The 16,098-nt window shown below is 32.5% G+C and overlaps 2 protein-coding genes across 2 annotated transcripts; one reads left to right on the top strand and one right to left on the bottom strand.

Moving 5' to 3' along the window:
• Positions 1-2,743: 2,743 nt before the first annotated feature.
• On the top strand, positions 2,744-10,882 carry LOC106768877 (protein VAC14 homolog). Its single transcript, XM_014654247.2, has 20 exons — positions 2,744-3,154; positions 3,261-3,374; positions 3,478-3,543; positions 4,174-4,263; positions 4,351-4,470; positions 4,632-4,660; positions 4,933-5,075; positions 5,167-5,261; positions 5,648-5,734; positions 5,938-6,045; positions 6,173-6,264; positions 6,396-6,477; positions 6,555-6,620; positions 7,339-7,454; positions 7,541-7,661; positions 8,406-8,567; positions 8,692-8,820; positions 9,460-9,528; positions 9,963-10,250; positions 10,478-10,882. Exons 1-20 carry the CDS (start codon positions 3,065-3,067, stop codon positions 10,571-10,573), a joined length of 2,163 nt encoding a protein of 720 aa, XP_014509733.1. The 5' UTR covers positions 2,744-3,064; the 3' UTR covers positions 10,574-10,882.
• A 239-nt stretch (positions 10,883-11,121) lies between these two features.
• On the bottom strand, positions 11,122-14,991 carry LOC106769140 (ankyrin repeat-containing protein At2g01680). The gene is made up of 3 exons (XM_014654627.2): positions 14,076-14,991; positions 12,948-13,357; positions 11,122-12,411 (listed from the first exon to the last, which is right to left on the bottom strand). Exons 1-3 carry the CDS (start codon positions 14,377-14,379, stop codon positions 11,536-11,538), a joined length of 1,590 nt encoding a protein of 529 aa, XP_014510113.1. The 5' UTR covers positions 14,380-14,991; the 3' UTR covers positions 11,122-11,535.
• Positions 14,992-16,098: the final 1,107 nt, after the last annotated feature.

The raw sequence follows: 16,098 nt of genomic DNA, 5'->3' as shown, positions 1-16,098 counted from the left end.
CATGAGTTGCATTTAATCACAAAGGTTGATATTGTCATAATTCTAACAGCGTCTGAAACAATCATAATCGTCAAGTACGTGCATTTAAACCAGAACGTGCTACCTTAAGTTATAAATTTAATATGCATTCTTCAGAGTGAGATTTTTACTTTCATGAATAGGTTTTCGATTTCCATACTTTCCGTGCTGGATCATTTCACACTATTGCTATTTTGAATTAAAAGTTTACTATATTAATTATTACGAGAATGTTATTGTTTTTAAATTCCAATTGAATCTAACTTTATTTTAACATTTACCAAATCATACTTTTTGAACATTTTATCATTATAGTTCTTGTAAATTTTGCTGTTTAATTTTATTCCTATTTAAGTCTTTAAAATAATGAGGTTTTGAGTTTGAGAATTATGCTTAGTTATATTTGTTTACAAATTAAATCTTATAATTAATTTTAACAATAAAAATCTATATTAAAATATTTTGGGTTAAATATGTTTTTCGTCTCCCAACTATTGGTCGTTTTTGTGTTTAGTTCCTCTTTCAAAGTATAGTACAATTTAGTCTTTCAACTTTAGAAAACTCTGGTATTAGTCATTCTTACCAAATTTTTTTAACTTTATTTGCTGTTTCAAATGCGTTTCTCAGTTAACATTGAAGCAAAAATGTGTCAAAATGTGTAAACAATCCAAATGCTATAATGTAACGTGCGTTGAAACAGTAAATAAAGTTTAAAAAATTTGGTAAAAAAGACTAAAACCATAGTTTTCTAAAGTTGAAGGACTAAATTGTATTATACTTTGAAAAAGGGAGTAAACACAAAAACGGCCAATAATTGGGGGACGAAAAACATATTTAATCCAAATATTTTTATGCATTTTTTATTGTTAGTTGTTGTATTTGTGTTTAAGAGAAAATCGTATAGATATTTTTAGTACAAATAAATGCTAGAACTAACATTCATTGACACAAGTGATAATAGTTTGTAAGTAGTATAACAATGTAATCATTTTAAAAATGGAATAAATTATGTTAAAAAGAAAATAATCACTTGATAATTTGTCTACTAGTTATTGATACAGTAAAATATCAATAAAATTTTAAAAAGTCAAATATCAATAAAATGTAAATTCATTTTAATATATCAATGCATTTTTAATACTCAACATAGAGATAATATTAAAAATTTAGTAGAAAAATTGAATTCAACATTTCTTAAAAATAACTTTTAATGAAGTTATCACAAAAATATTTTTCCAAAGACGTCAAAAGTTAACTTTTTCAAATAAAAATTTACTAAAAAAAAGGGTTTTTCATACAACTTTCTCATTTTTATTTATTCTTGAAATTTTAACCATTACTTTTGTTAAATCATTTAATAAGATTAAAAAAATAATTTTTTTAATAAATATTCGTGAAAATACTTTTCACCAACAAACAAAAAAAAATAGTCTTTTTTTTAATTATGTTTCTGCGTATGAAAATTTTTTCTTCTACTAAACGTTACTTATTATTTCTAAACTAAAACACAGTACAAATAAAATTAAATGAAAGATTTTTTTTTAATGTAAAACCATACAAATTATTCTATTTTATTTTTGAAAAATCTTTAAATCTTAAAATATATATATATATAAAAATAAAAAACTTAAGAATTTGGTCTTTACAAAAATAAAGTTAAGGTCGTGAAGACAGAAATAACATAAACAAGTCCTCAAAACATGGATGGGTAAACGTGAAGGCCACACAAGCTCTAAGGAAAATGAAAAATAATATATATATATATATATATATATATATATATATATTATTTATTTATTTGTTTGTTTGTTTATTTATGTTGTGTAATATGACATGAAGACATATATATCATATTCAATGAACTTGTATTTTTGTGTATAAGTCAAAATCAACAAAGCTAGTAACACCTTATATATTATAGATTATCCAATACTATTTGGATAATATAACATCATTTTAGTTTAATTAATAATTTAAGTTATATGACATGATTTTGAGTTTAAATTTATTTTATTGATATAATATTATTTTTCATAAATAACTATTTCTCATGCTTCTATTTAAAATAGTAATATGGCCTCTTTTTAGTATTTAACAAGAAAAGACCCTAAAAATGAAAAGAGACAAAATTTTCTACTGGCAAATAGAAAAATATTAATTGCAAAAGGTCGAATTTATATTATTGATTTCAGAAATACCTTTGATCATGACACGTAATAAACATGATTGGCCACCAATTGAGGACTTTTATGTAACTTCCTAATTTTCTTCCAATTTTCAGCTTCCGTTGCTACAGTAAATAATAAATAAAAAATTATCAATTAAAGTTCCTCTCTAAAAAAACCAGTTTTAATTATTAGTGTCACTGTATAATGTTTTTAATTTTGTAAAATAGGAAAAATAATAAAATATTCTCAAAAAGAATTGGACAATGGTGGTAGGTTGTCACCTAAATTTATTTCACATGATTTTTATAATATAAGAATGTGTCTATTTTTTTTTTTCAAAAGATTTCGTAGCAGTTATGATTTTATAAGAAAATAGTGTAAGAAAAAAAAAGCTATTAGATAAAGTTAGTTAAAAATATGAACAAAAATACTTAATAATATGATAAAAAAAGTTATTATATTACTAATAGATTATTATTGTATAATAATATTAATAATATTATTATTAATATTAAAAAGGATCTTAAGACTCGATAGAACTTTCTTTCGACCATTTAAAATTGGGAAAAATTTAGGTCTTTGTTTTTGTTTTCAATTTCTTCTCGTTTCAATTCACGAATTTTATCAGATCTGATTCATCGAATTCCAATTTTCCAATTCAAGTCGCTTTCCACGTCACTCGTTATCCCGTTATCCCGAAAAAAAGAAAATTGAATTTTCGATTTGTTTGTGATCCCAAAAAGAAAGAAAGAGAAATGTACAAGAGAGAAACAGCAAAATGTTTCGCTTTGAGCAGGAGAAGATCCGGAAACGAGTTTGATTTGTAAAGTGGTTTTCTTTTCGGTAATCTAAGAGTTCCCAGCTTGGTGGGTGTTGCCATGGCCGACGCTCTCTCGCTGATTCCGGCAGCCGTGCTTCGCAACCTTGCTGACAAGCTCTACGAGAAGCGTAAAAATGCTGCACTTGATGTTTGTCCTCTGCGCCTTTTTTGCTGTACTCGATTTTATTTTTGCAATTTGTAGCATTTGGAGTTTTAGGGTTTTGGTAGTTGATAGTGGGTATTTCGTTGTGTAGATTGAAGGGATAGTGAAACAGCTTGCTATTGCGGGGGATCATGATAAAATAACGGCGGTTATCAATTTGTTGACCACGGAATTTACCTATTCACCACAAGCTAATCACCGGAAGGTATTTTTTGTTTTTGGGAAATTTTGTTGATTTTGTTTAATTTAGCTTCAATACATTGTCATGAGCGGGTTGGATTTATTTTTTCTAAAAAAAATGAGTGAAGGGAGGATTGATAGGATTAGCAGCGGCAACGGTTGGGTTGACTTCTGAAGCAGCTCAACATCTTGAGGTACTAATTTTGGACTCTAACTCTGTTAAATGCTGATATTTAGTTAGCTAACTCATGTCCACTTATTAATGTATTGGGTTTAAAAAAAATTGGTTTTGGTTAAAGTTTATTTTGAAGTAATGTGTTTTTATGTTTCAGGCCATAATTTATTTTATGTAAACTCTACTTAAAATTGTTTCAAGAATCAATTCTGGACCATATCAAATCCTCTATGTGGAACCAAACATTTGAAATTAGTCTAAATCACATGGTATTTTAATGTGATTGGTGATCTAACGTGAAACAAAACATACAATTAATGGAGATATATTATTTTGGCATGAATTTATTAGAAATTGCATTAATGTTGGGCCAATTTAAACTTATAGTAAATTTATTTGAAATAAGAACTTCCTTAAAAAATCACTTATTTAAGAATTAGATAGGATCTACTTGTCAAAATATACAGAAAACTGTTTATTTTTAACACAATTAGATTAGGCAAACAAAACCAAAAAGAGCAATCTGCTTATTTTATTAAACGAACACTTATTTAAAAAATAAGCACAAACAAACCAGGTTGTTATCCTTTACTTTGTTGTTGAGCTTATTTTAACAGGACTATTCACATGTAATTATTGTACCTGACAGCAAATTGTGCCTCCTGTGTTAAATTCTTTCTCTGACCAAGATAGCAGAGTTCGTTATTATGCTTGCGAAGCACTTTATAACATTGCCAAGGTGAGAATTTGATTGTGCTGACATATGTACACTTCAATCTGACCATATACTATACTCTAATGCGCGTCTTTTTTAATTTTATGTCAGGTTGTGAGAGGGGATTTTATTATTTTCTTCAATCAGATCTTTGATGCGCTATGCAAGCTTTCTGCAGACTCAGATGCCAATGTACAAAGTGCTGCTCACCTCTTAGATAGGCTTGTGAAGGTATATGATTCTTTTGAAGTCCAATAAAGAGTTTGTGTTCCTTTGTTTATGGGCAACGACTAACATATCTTGAATAGGATTGACCTAACTGTGATTTGATAGCTGTTTCCTTTGGGTGAACTGATGATTTAACTAATCTAAATATTGCTTTATTGGAACAGGATATTGTGACTGAAAGTGATCAGTTCAGGTACACCATTCTCTCAAGCCTATTTATTATATGTTTCCGTATCTAGTGTTTTAAATTTTTGAAAGAGTTTTAGGCAAACAAATCTCTGAATGTAACTTTTTGAACAGAGTTTCGTTAGGCGAGAGGTGTAAACACCAAAAGGTGTGAAGCAATCTCGTATTAACTAAAGCAACTTTCACCTTTCGTAACCAAGATGAAATATTGAAAGTCAAGTTATTTCGTCTCACTTGAACTTACTCTGCCTCGTTCCCTTCTTGTTTTTTGATCTTTAGTATTGAAGAATTCATACCACTGTTGAGGGAGCGCATGAATGTTTTGAATCCATATGTCCGCCAGTTTTTGGTAGGATGGATTACTGTTTTGGACAGTGTCCCAGATATTGACATGCTGGGGTTTCTTCCCGATTTTCTTGATGGTATGTGGATTATTTGAAGAATGGTCATTTTCTTTCCAAACATTCTCTACAAAATTAAAGTCTACCACCTAATCATCTATAAACATCTCAGGCTTGTTTAATATGTTGAGTGATTCAAGTCATGAAATACGTCAACAAGCTGATTCAGCTCTTTCGGAGTTTCTACAAGAGATTAAAAACTCCCCAGTAAGGCTCTTGTTTGTGTGTTTTCCTCTTTTGCTTGAGTTGTAATGCTTTATCTCTTTTTAAAGTGCAATTCTTCTTTTAAGAAGTTGCTTAATTCTGTTATCTGTTTGAGGAATGTGTGGGAACCATAATCACCTTTTTATGGTTTTCCCTCTTCCTACTAGTTGGATTCCCTTGAATTGTTATCTAAACGAGTAAAATTTATTGCATTATTATCCACTTTTATATTGTTCCTTTTTTCCATCTTTTAGGGCTGATATACCTATTAGCTAGCCGTTGCATTGATTAATTGAGTTGTGCCTCATTTTTAACTACTACTTTGACACAAAAAGCAAAGTTTTTTGTTCATTTGTCATTTTCTGACTCGAGCAGTGCTACTCTTGAAGTCTGTAGATTATGGTCGCATGGCTGAAATCCTGGTACAGAGAGCTGGTTCTCCTGATGAATTTACTAGGCTAACAGCTATCACATGGGTAAGTGGTATTGCTATTCTTTGATTTGAGAGTAAATTATTTACTCGTATAGTACTTTATGCACGGGGATCACATCATAACTAATAATTCTTTGAATTCAAAAGAAGCATTATTAGTTACTTGTATTTATTTGTATTTTATTTATTTGTATTTTATTTATTTATTTAAAAATTTACCTAAAGTATGTATCCTCATTTTAACAGATAAATGAGTTTGTCAAGCTTGGTGGAGACCAGCTTGTTCCATACTATGCTGACATTCTTGGAGCCATTTTACCTTGTATATCAGATAAAGAAGAGAAAATCAGAGTTGTAGGTTTTTGAGCTTTTTTTTTCTTTCCTTATGTACTGTTTTGCTTTCTGTTTTCCATTTTTTAATGAAATTGTGTCCTTTCATTTAAAATAATAATTTTGAAATTATCTATGGCTTGTGTGTAAGGTTGCTCGTGAAACCAATGAAGAGCTACGTGCCCTCAAAGCGGACCCAGCTGAAGCTTTTGATGTAGGAGCAATCCTCTCGATTGCCAGGAGGTGTAATTTTCTTACCTGGGTGGTTTGGCCACTGTAGATCCTATTGAGAAATGATTATGAGGGTCCTTTCTATTTAGCCAACTACTCTATTTTGCACTGATTATACTATATGATAATTTTTGACTGATCAGGCAATTATCTAGTGAATGGGAGGGTACTCGAATTGAAGCTTTGCACTGGATGTTAACCCTTTTAAACAAATATCGTAACGAGGTGACTTGATTGCTATTTTTGTTTATGCGAAATGCTCTATAATGGCTTTTGTGTGATCTCCTTTGGGTCTGAAACAGGTTTTGCAATATCTGAATGACATATTTGACACCCTGCTCAAAGCCCTTTCAGATCCATCTGATCAGGTATCGTTGTCCAAATATAAATTTTTATCTCTTTCATCAATTAACTCATTTATCAAAAGTATTTGTGGAAATGTGGTTTTGTTCATGCACTTATCTCATGTAAAAGCTATACTATTATTTGAAAACCATATGGATAAAGTTGCTGTCTTCATCATTTTTGTCTTGAAGTGCTCTCCCATTCATTCACTGCTTCCTCCGCCCATTTTTCCACATGTAATAAAAATTGCTTTTAAAAATAAGTGATTAGCAAGACTGTTGAGTGGCCCCAGGCTCTGCATCAAGTCTCATTAACTCATGTCTTTATAGGTTGTACCATCCTTTAGAATTGTTGGTACTGGGTGTGTGAAGTTTGAAGTTTGAGTAAATTTACGGATGAAAACATAACCATATCTGTTAATCAGATGCTATGCAAAAGAGGGGAAATTTGTGTCATTCTTGCTTGATGTTTTTATATTTAATTTTCCTGTTTAGAGTGATTTCCTATCCTCCCTCAGATGCACCTCGTTTTCATTTGTTAGAGTAATGCTTTTTGTCTTTAGAAAAAAATTGGGTATATGTTGTGGGTGAACTTGTCATATGTACCTCGTTTGCTCCTGATTCTTGACTACAGAATAAAAAACATTGTTTTTTTGGAAGTTTATCCTATCCTTAATTGTAGTGTTCTGCACTTTGTGCACATCAAAACTCACTTGAACTGTTTATGTTTTTTATTGAATAGGTTGTTCTTCTTGTTCTGGATGTTCATGCATGCATAGCAAAAGATCCTCAGCATTTTCGGCAACTTGTTGTTTTCTTGATGCACAATTTCCGGGTAGACAATTCCCTTTTGGAGAAGTGAGCAGCTGTTTTCCTCCATCTAATATATTCTTTAGTTAATTTTTTTTAAGTATATTTTTTTAATTAATTTTAACTTGTTCTAGACGTGGTGCTTTGATAATTCGCCGGCTTTGTGTGCTTTTGAATGCTGAGAGAGTCTATCGTGAACTTTCCACTATACTAGAAGGGGAGTCTGACCTGGATTTTGCTTCAATTATGGTCCAGGTGGGATATGAACTTTTGGGTAACCTTATAATTGACCTGTGTATGGCATAATTGATATCGGGATCAATAGTTCTTACTCAATTTATGCTTCATTTTATGTGTATATATATATATATATATATATATATATATATATATATATATATATATATATATATTTTTTTTTTTTTTTTTTTTTCTTTTTCATGATCATGACCAATGTAGTCAAAATCAGTAGATTACTTGTAGAAATGTGAGATCACTGTAATTGAGAAATAGCAAAATCAGAGATCTACCTGCTAGATTGCAAAAATGGTGAAGTGAGCTTGGAAACGGTTTTGTATTTGCCCATGTTAAAAAGGGTTTTGGTTTAAAACCGCTGCCCAATGGTTAAAAAAGAAACTAAAAGAAATAATAAAAAAGGCCATATTTTGTGATCTTCGTGTAAGACTCATGCATGCAACAAACAATTCCCATTTTTGTGTATTGTTCTCCCTCAACAACTCGAAACATTGACATCTTATAGCTTCCGATGAACATATGTTTGATTAATTATTTTTACAGTGTAACTGATTTTTATTCACTTATTTACATTATTTCCATGGGTATATTAATATATATGTCATACTTATGTAAAAAGAATTATGTTATGACTCTACGAGTTACTATCTTGCGAGTCCTTCACGATGCTAACTATAATCTTTATTTTGACTCATTTCCTTAACTGGCTTTCAAGCGCTTGACCTCCCCCGTTCAAATTTACAGGCTCTAAATTTGATATTACTCACATCATCCGAACTGTCCGAGATTCGATATCTTTTGAAGCAATCACTGGTTGATCCTGCTGGGAAGGATTTATATGTTTCTTTGTATGCCTCGTGGTGTCATTCTCCAATGGCAATTATAAGTCTCTGCTTATTAGCTCAGGTAAAAATATATATATACACACACAAACACACACATATGTGTGTGTGTGCACACCCGCGTGTGTGTATTGGTTTCGGGTCATGTGTCGCCCATTTTTTGAAATATGAATTGTCTTCCTCAACAGACTTACCAACATGCGAGTGCTGTGATCCAGTCTCTGGTTGAAGAGGATGTGAATGTCAAATTCTTAGTCCAGCTTGATAAATTGATTCGCTTGCTGGAAACTCCAATATTTGCTTATCTAAGATTGCAGGTGCTTCATCGAATCCTTTACGCATACCTACGTTCTTGATATACAACATCTATTTTGTATTTAGTCTGATAAATATGATCAACTTATCTTTTAATTGAACTCTAATATTTGTTTTATGTTTCTGATGATGAAGGCTGACGGTTGACAATCTTATCTTTTGTTTCTTTTTCTTTGCTAAAATGGTATTTTAATTTGTATGTCCTGTTACAACTTTCCTTTATCTTGCTTCATACCAAAATTAACGTTTCCTGACTTCCCCGTTTGGATGTAACCCATATTTCAGATGCAGACATTCATTCACCCCTCCCTAAAACTTATTTTGTGATATTCATTTTGCATCTTATAGTTCATTTTTGTATCCTGGGAGAGGACTTCTTGTAGAGTAAATTGAGAACACGCAGACATCCTTTGGCTGGTGTTTCTTTTTCATTGAAAGGGAAAACGAATATGGAGAAATGTATGATTATGTTACAATTCAGATAGATGGTTGCTATTGCTTTTGGTGGCTCTCGATGTCTTTCACGATGAAGTCATATTACGCTGTATATGAGATAAATCCCTTTTGTATAAACATTGTGATGGAAGGTTACATTTTTAATTGTTTCTCTTATGTAACTGAATTATAATTTCATTTTACAGCTTCTAGAACCCGGAAGATATCCATGGCTGTTTAAAGCATTGTATGGTCTTCTGATGTTGCTTCCTCAGGTCTGTGACTAACTTAAACAACTTCTTTTTCTATTTTTAATTGATCATGCAATTCCTAGACTTCTAGCATTTTTTTAAGTCTTTACCTTTTTTGTAAGCATCTAAGATTGACATTTTGTTTTCTAACACCATACTTAAGGACGAGTGTACATCATTACATTTTTCTTTTATAATTCATTTATCTATCCACTTAATCTATCTATTTACTATTGTATGAAGAGACGGTATATGTATTCATAGGTAGTCAGTAGTATTTTTAAAACTCTCCAGCACTTTCTTCTCCTGCACATATTTTTGTATTAATGTTGAGTTGCTTACACTGACGTTCAAAGCATGGGTGGACTGTATCCTAGTGTAAATCAATGTGTCTAATTTTTTGAATGTGTAAACTCTCCTTAAATTTTGATGATACTAATGAGTTTGATGTTATGCAGCAAAGTGCTGCCTTCAAGATTCTCAAAACTCGTTTAAAAGCCGTGCCATCATATTCCTTCAATGGTGAGCAATTGAAAAAAACATCCTCGGGGAATCCCTATAATTTTCTCCATAACATGTCTGGTGGATCTCAAATCAATGAGGATGGTGAAGTAGCTTTGGATCGTGGGAACTCACTTAATGGGATAAATTTTGCTGCAAGGTTACAACAGTTTCAGCAAATGCAGCACCAGCATCGTGTGCATTTGAAAACACAGACGTTAAAAAATTCCTCCTCCTCATCGAAGGTGGCTACCTTATTCATTGTGCATGTTACTACTTTTAGACTCTGTTATTTAGAAGCTAATACGAATTTCCTCTTTTTAAGTTAAAATAAACCTATGGAAGCTGAGGTTTGTAGATTGATTTCCACTTCATTGATTGAAGTTCTGTTTATGGAAAAGTTGATCTCATACAATTACTTTTTCTGTATTTTCTCAGTCAAAAGTTGCGTTTTCTTTGCTTTAAAATGCAGGAGGCACAGAGACATGAAGAACCCAAGCAACCTCAGTTGAGTGAGGTTAATGCTGTTGCTCCTTCAAGATCATCTAAAAGAGCCCAGGGTAGCTAGAACATTACTCATTGCCCATATTGAGTCAATCTTGTTGTGCACTGATCCCAGTGTATGTGAACTTTGAATGGGATCGGGATTGATTTGTAAAATTGTAAATCATAATAGCTCCTTTCATTGTACTTATCATAGAAGGTTGGGGTGGTGAAAGATGGGTTTTGGAATCATCATGAATATAAAGCTTGGGCTTTGCTGGGCTATTCTTTTGACCTTGTAAACGAAGTGTATACCCACGTGGTTCTGTTGTTTTTGTTGAAAACCATGTGGTCTAGAGGTGATATTTTATTTAGAAAAATTGCTTTTTGCTTATCGTGTCATGTGCTGCCATATATATATATATATATATATATATATATATATATATATATATATATATATATATATATATATATATATATATATATATATATATATATAACAAAGAATTAGGTGCTTAGTTGTACTTGTATTTGCTTTGATTTCATTATTATAAGGGTTGAACTTTTCTCTCTAAATTTATTATTTTAAGCGTACGTAAACTGAATAAGTTCGATGAGAATATATGGACATGAGAACAATTAATGTTTACATTTTTCTTTTCAACAAGTCTAACTTCATATGCTTTAGATTTCTCTAGCTTCTGTGATAAAAGCTCAAGTAATCACTAACTGTAATTCTAACTAAGGTTGCGGAAGATCCAGTGGCAAGTGAATGTTTACACCGTATAGGACTATTCTTTCTGGATTTTTCTTATTACATATACATAAATCTACAAGTGCTGATTATTGATTACAATAACATACTAGCAAATGTAAACCCAACCGATATGCCTAGCAGTACAGCCTGAAACGAAAAACTGCAAACTCAAGAAGAATGATGAAATCCCAGTGAGAAAACATGGTCACACGTAGCAGGGGATGTCAGTTTCAGTTAAAAGGTTGAAACATTGGTCGTATGTTGTGTGGTAACTATAATCCTTGGTTTCACAGGGCATAGATCTTCTCAATGTCAGAATCGTATTCATCCAAGTCTGATATATTTGCAGAGTAAGACCATGAAAAAGATTTGCTTCCACTTGCTCTCTTGATGCGTCTCTGGGAATCACTGCGGAAAATACCGAAATGTTGTCGAAAAACAAAGTAGGACATGCTTAACAGAGTCCCTACTAGAATAGGTACTCCCAAAAGGGTTATGGTGATAGCCATCCATGTTTTCCCTCCAACAACCTCAAAAGCTATGGCTAGAAAAGCACCACAAGTGCAAGCACATGCAGCCCACATCAACTTGTTAACCACTGACACAAGCTGCTTTTGAGCCCTTGTGTCCCAGGCCACCAAAGTGATTTGAACTACCACAACTGCAAGAGAAATGAAAAGGGACGTGGAATTCAGAAAGCAGAAAACTTGGAAACTAAGATGATCGGCTATATTAGCTTTTCCAATCTCTTCTCCGGGTTGCACTTGATATTGTCCCGGCAAATTGAAGATGGCCAAGAAGGCTATGGAGGCAAAAAGAACAGCAACCACTGTGACAGAATTAATGGTGTTTTGAACTGCCTCTCTATGAAGTTTCTTCAGTTCTTTGGCAATTCCAGAAACCCGTCGACGAGTGGTTTCGTTTTGTATAAGTTGCGACTGCACCTCATGTTTTATGTCACTCACGGTTCTTTTAAGTTCCATCGCTTCGTCTACTTGTCCAACATGTCTTGCATGCTTAGCTCCGTATTCTGCAAGTGCTTCCTGGATTTCCAAAGCTGAATCTCCGTATGGCAGTTTATCTGCCAAATCCAACGCTGTTTCCTGCTGCTTGTTGATGGCATTAACATCCATGGCAGAATAGCTTAGCAAAAGGATCACTATCTGAATAAACAACTACGTGTCAGTAAAGCCAGCCAACAATCATGAAAGGAAACAAGTCCATTCATTTTGGTCCAATTTTTATGCATATGAGACAGTTTGGTGTTAAAAGGTCACACACGGTTTCTTAAACCAGAGGTTGAGTTTAAATAACTCGTTTCTGAAAATCCCCTACTGCTGCTTTATACTGTTACTTATTATTTACACAGATAGACAGTCACGGGATCAAAAAAGTTCACTGATTAACAAATGTCCAGTTTCTTCTCCTTAAAAAGACTTCACTGTAAAGATCAGTGAGTTTTTCAGGTCAATTCACAATATAAATAGATGCTAACCTCACTTTACAAACTGATTTTGTAAGATTGAGTTAAGTTTAAAGTTTATTTCTAATAAGGTATTACATGACTACTGACTTGAAAAAATACATCATGAATCAAACCAAACTTGTAACTTATTTATGCTCCAGAAAACCAAGATCTTATAGACAAGTGTAATGAAACCAAAGCAAGTATGATAACAAAAAGAAATGTGAATTTAACCTGTGAACGGCATTTCCTTGTAGCCATGTGAAGGGCTGTATTACCCTTTTTATCTCGCTCATTCAATATAGAAGGATCAGCTAGTAATATCTCTTCCACCACTGATGTACACTGTCCTTTGACAGCCATATGAAGTGCAGTTTGACCTTTTTTATCTTTTATGCATACAATTCCTGGATCCCGAGCAATAAGTGCTTTTACAATACGAACCACGCCATATCGGGCAGCATTGTGCAATGAAGTTTTTCCGTTTTTCCTAACAATAAACATTGAACTGACATCAACATCCAAGATGGCATTCACCACATCCAAGTGGTCTTGAACTGCAGCAGAATATAGAGGACTGGTGTTTGAGGAGTCGCATAACTTGCAGACCTCAGGCCAAGTACTCAAAAGCTCCCTCACAATATCTGAAAATACATTGCCAATGATAAATTTATCACAATGGAAACACTCATTTAGAATCTAATATTGAAACATGATAATTCTCCATTCATCTTGTCCCAGTTGGACCTACAAACATTATAATGAAAATTGCATCCAAGAGTACCCTAGATAATAAATTGTCACTCAGCAGCTATATAATGTCCTAAAAGCTTACACATGTGTCATCATCAAATCCATGGCAATCAAAGCAGAGTTCAGAATCCAGAATGCAAATCAGAAAGAAAAAATCAACACTGAAGACACATCTATAGTAATTCATGATTTTGGTTCATTTGTATTTCACAGTTCCTTGTCAAAAGAAAGAAGTAACAACTAGAGACATCCCAGACGTTACTTGGCAACATTGTTTACCAATTTTTCTGTGATATTATTTGTGATGTGGTCTTGAGGTATAAGCAGATATGCTTGAATTCCAACACTAAGATTGCATCGTAAAAGACAATGGCTATCTGATTCTGATTGAAACATTTAGAATTTGTAGTAATGGATACAGATACTATCATAAGGAGATGAAACTCGACACAGGGCAGTGAGAACATGGGGTGACCGAAGTTCATCACATAAAAGAGAATCATCAAAACTACCATCAAAAAATTTGTGAATTAACTGAATTAACAGCTATATCCAGCCCTTCCTAACAAGAAACTTTTCAATCAAAATGAAAAGAATAAAAATACCAACCTAGATGACCACGTTTGGCAGCAACATGAAAGGCGTTCATGTCAGACTTGGAGCGAATCTTGACGGCTTCAAAGTCACACGAGTTGAGCAAGTAGCTGAAAATCTCTTGCAGATTATTCTCTGCAGCGATGTAAAGTGCACTTTCTCCAGCATCGTTCTGAAGAGACATCACATCAGAGAGCGGTGACCCTTCTTCGTTCTTCACTTTCTCCACCAGTTTCTTCACCCCATCAAAGTCACCAGATCCAACACTCGAAAATATTGATTGGTACGCTAAGAACCGCACGCCCTTTGACTCCATCATGCACTTTCTCTCTCTCTCTCGTCTCAATTCAACAAACAAACAAAAACAGGGCCGTTGTTATTTCACTGTTTCAGCTACCTTCCATGTATGAAACCCAGTTGCAGAAAAGCTGAAATTACAAGACTTTAATATTATTTTTCTCTGATGGAGATAGAGATGGAGAGAGAGAAGGTAGAGAAAGGGATATGGAGGATGAATGAATGAATGGATGGATGGTGCGCACAATGAGAAAGGGTGATTGTGAATGCGATTCTTTGTTTCTTGCACTCAATTATTTGTTTGGAATGGATTTATTTATTTATTGGCTTGTGTTTATCTTTAATTAATTAGTGATAAATGAGTGATCTTGAGTTGAGAAGATAGAAAGGGAAATCTTTGTATTTGCACAGAAAATCCAAGTGGGTGATGCCATTGACTTTCACAATGCGACAACACCACTAGACTCTACCACTATTATGTATGTCCTTCAAACTGCGTGTTGATGTCACAAACACAGTTTCATTTTATGCGTGTTTATCTCAGGCAGTACATCTTTTTTTTTTTTTTCAAGAACTCGTTTATCATTCACGCAAGAGAACACTAAAATATTACTTTCTTCTTTTATCTTTGAGCTAGATTTAATGTGTTCTTATTATTTTCTTCTATTTTTTAAAAATTAATTTAGCCTTAATATTAATAAGATGAACTAAAATAGTTTTTTATTATTATAGGATTAACTTTGTCTATAATTTAAACATACTTCATTAAATATAGTAGATACCTTTCAATCACAGTTATATTTTTTAAGATTACTCTAGTCACAATATTTTTACATGTTCACTCCAAATAAAAGTTTACATGTTTCTTTCAAATAAGACACTTCCAAGAAATTAAAAAAATAATAATCGTTACAATGTTACTTGTACGACCATACAACCTAGATCAATTAAAAACTATTATAACATAGCTATGACAATAAAAATAACTGTTTTGACAGTAATTTTAGATCTTTTAGCTATAATAATTATAAAACTTTAACCTCAAATTTGAATTTCGATAATTTAATCCATCTAATTTCCTTCTGCTAATGGTTTAAGTTACTTTATCCAACCAAATTTCGTAGTAATATCAGATTTAATTATTTTTAGCATCAAAGTTTTAAAAATTCTAGTTTTTAAAACTCCAAATGTAATCAATGAAGGTATAAAAAATGAATATAAAACATTACATTTACGTTCAATCATTATTAGGGTGTATAAATTATGGTTTTTCCTTACATTATCTAATATATCCAATTTTTGAAAAAAAAATTCTATATAACTGTTTCTAAAATTATAAAAATAATAACCCAATTTATACACCTTAATTATCCGAGTAAATGTTACAGTTTGAGTTCGGACAACCCAAAACCCAACAGAAAGCAAAAGCTTATTAAATCCAACTAAAGTTTGGACTGTTCTAACTGAAAAACAAATAAGTTCGTAATCAATTAATGGAAATTTCCATCTTTGGAACGAAAATGGATGAGCAGCGGTTTGAACTACTACCACCCAAAGGACAACGAGCCCCTGGGTCTACACTAAACTATTGGGCGTTAATTCTTCTAAGAACCAGCCCCTATCAAAGAAAGAAGGGCATTGGATCTTTTAAGTTAGGACGCACGTCCTCTTGTTAGGAGAGGAAAGCCTGTAACTAATGACATTCAGGAGAAACATGGAATTGGTCAACATACAGGGTACA

This window comes from Vigna radiata, chromosome 7 (assembly GCF_000741045.1).
Source record: "Vigna radiata var. radiata cultivar VC1973A chromosome 7, Vradiata_ver6, whole genome shotgun sequence".
In the NCBI taxonomy this organism is placed as follows: Eukaryota; Viridiplantae; Streptophyta; class Magnoliopsida; order Fabales; family Fabaceae; genus Vigna; species Vigna radiata.
This window is presented reverse-complemented; position numbering and strand designations above follow the sequence as displayed.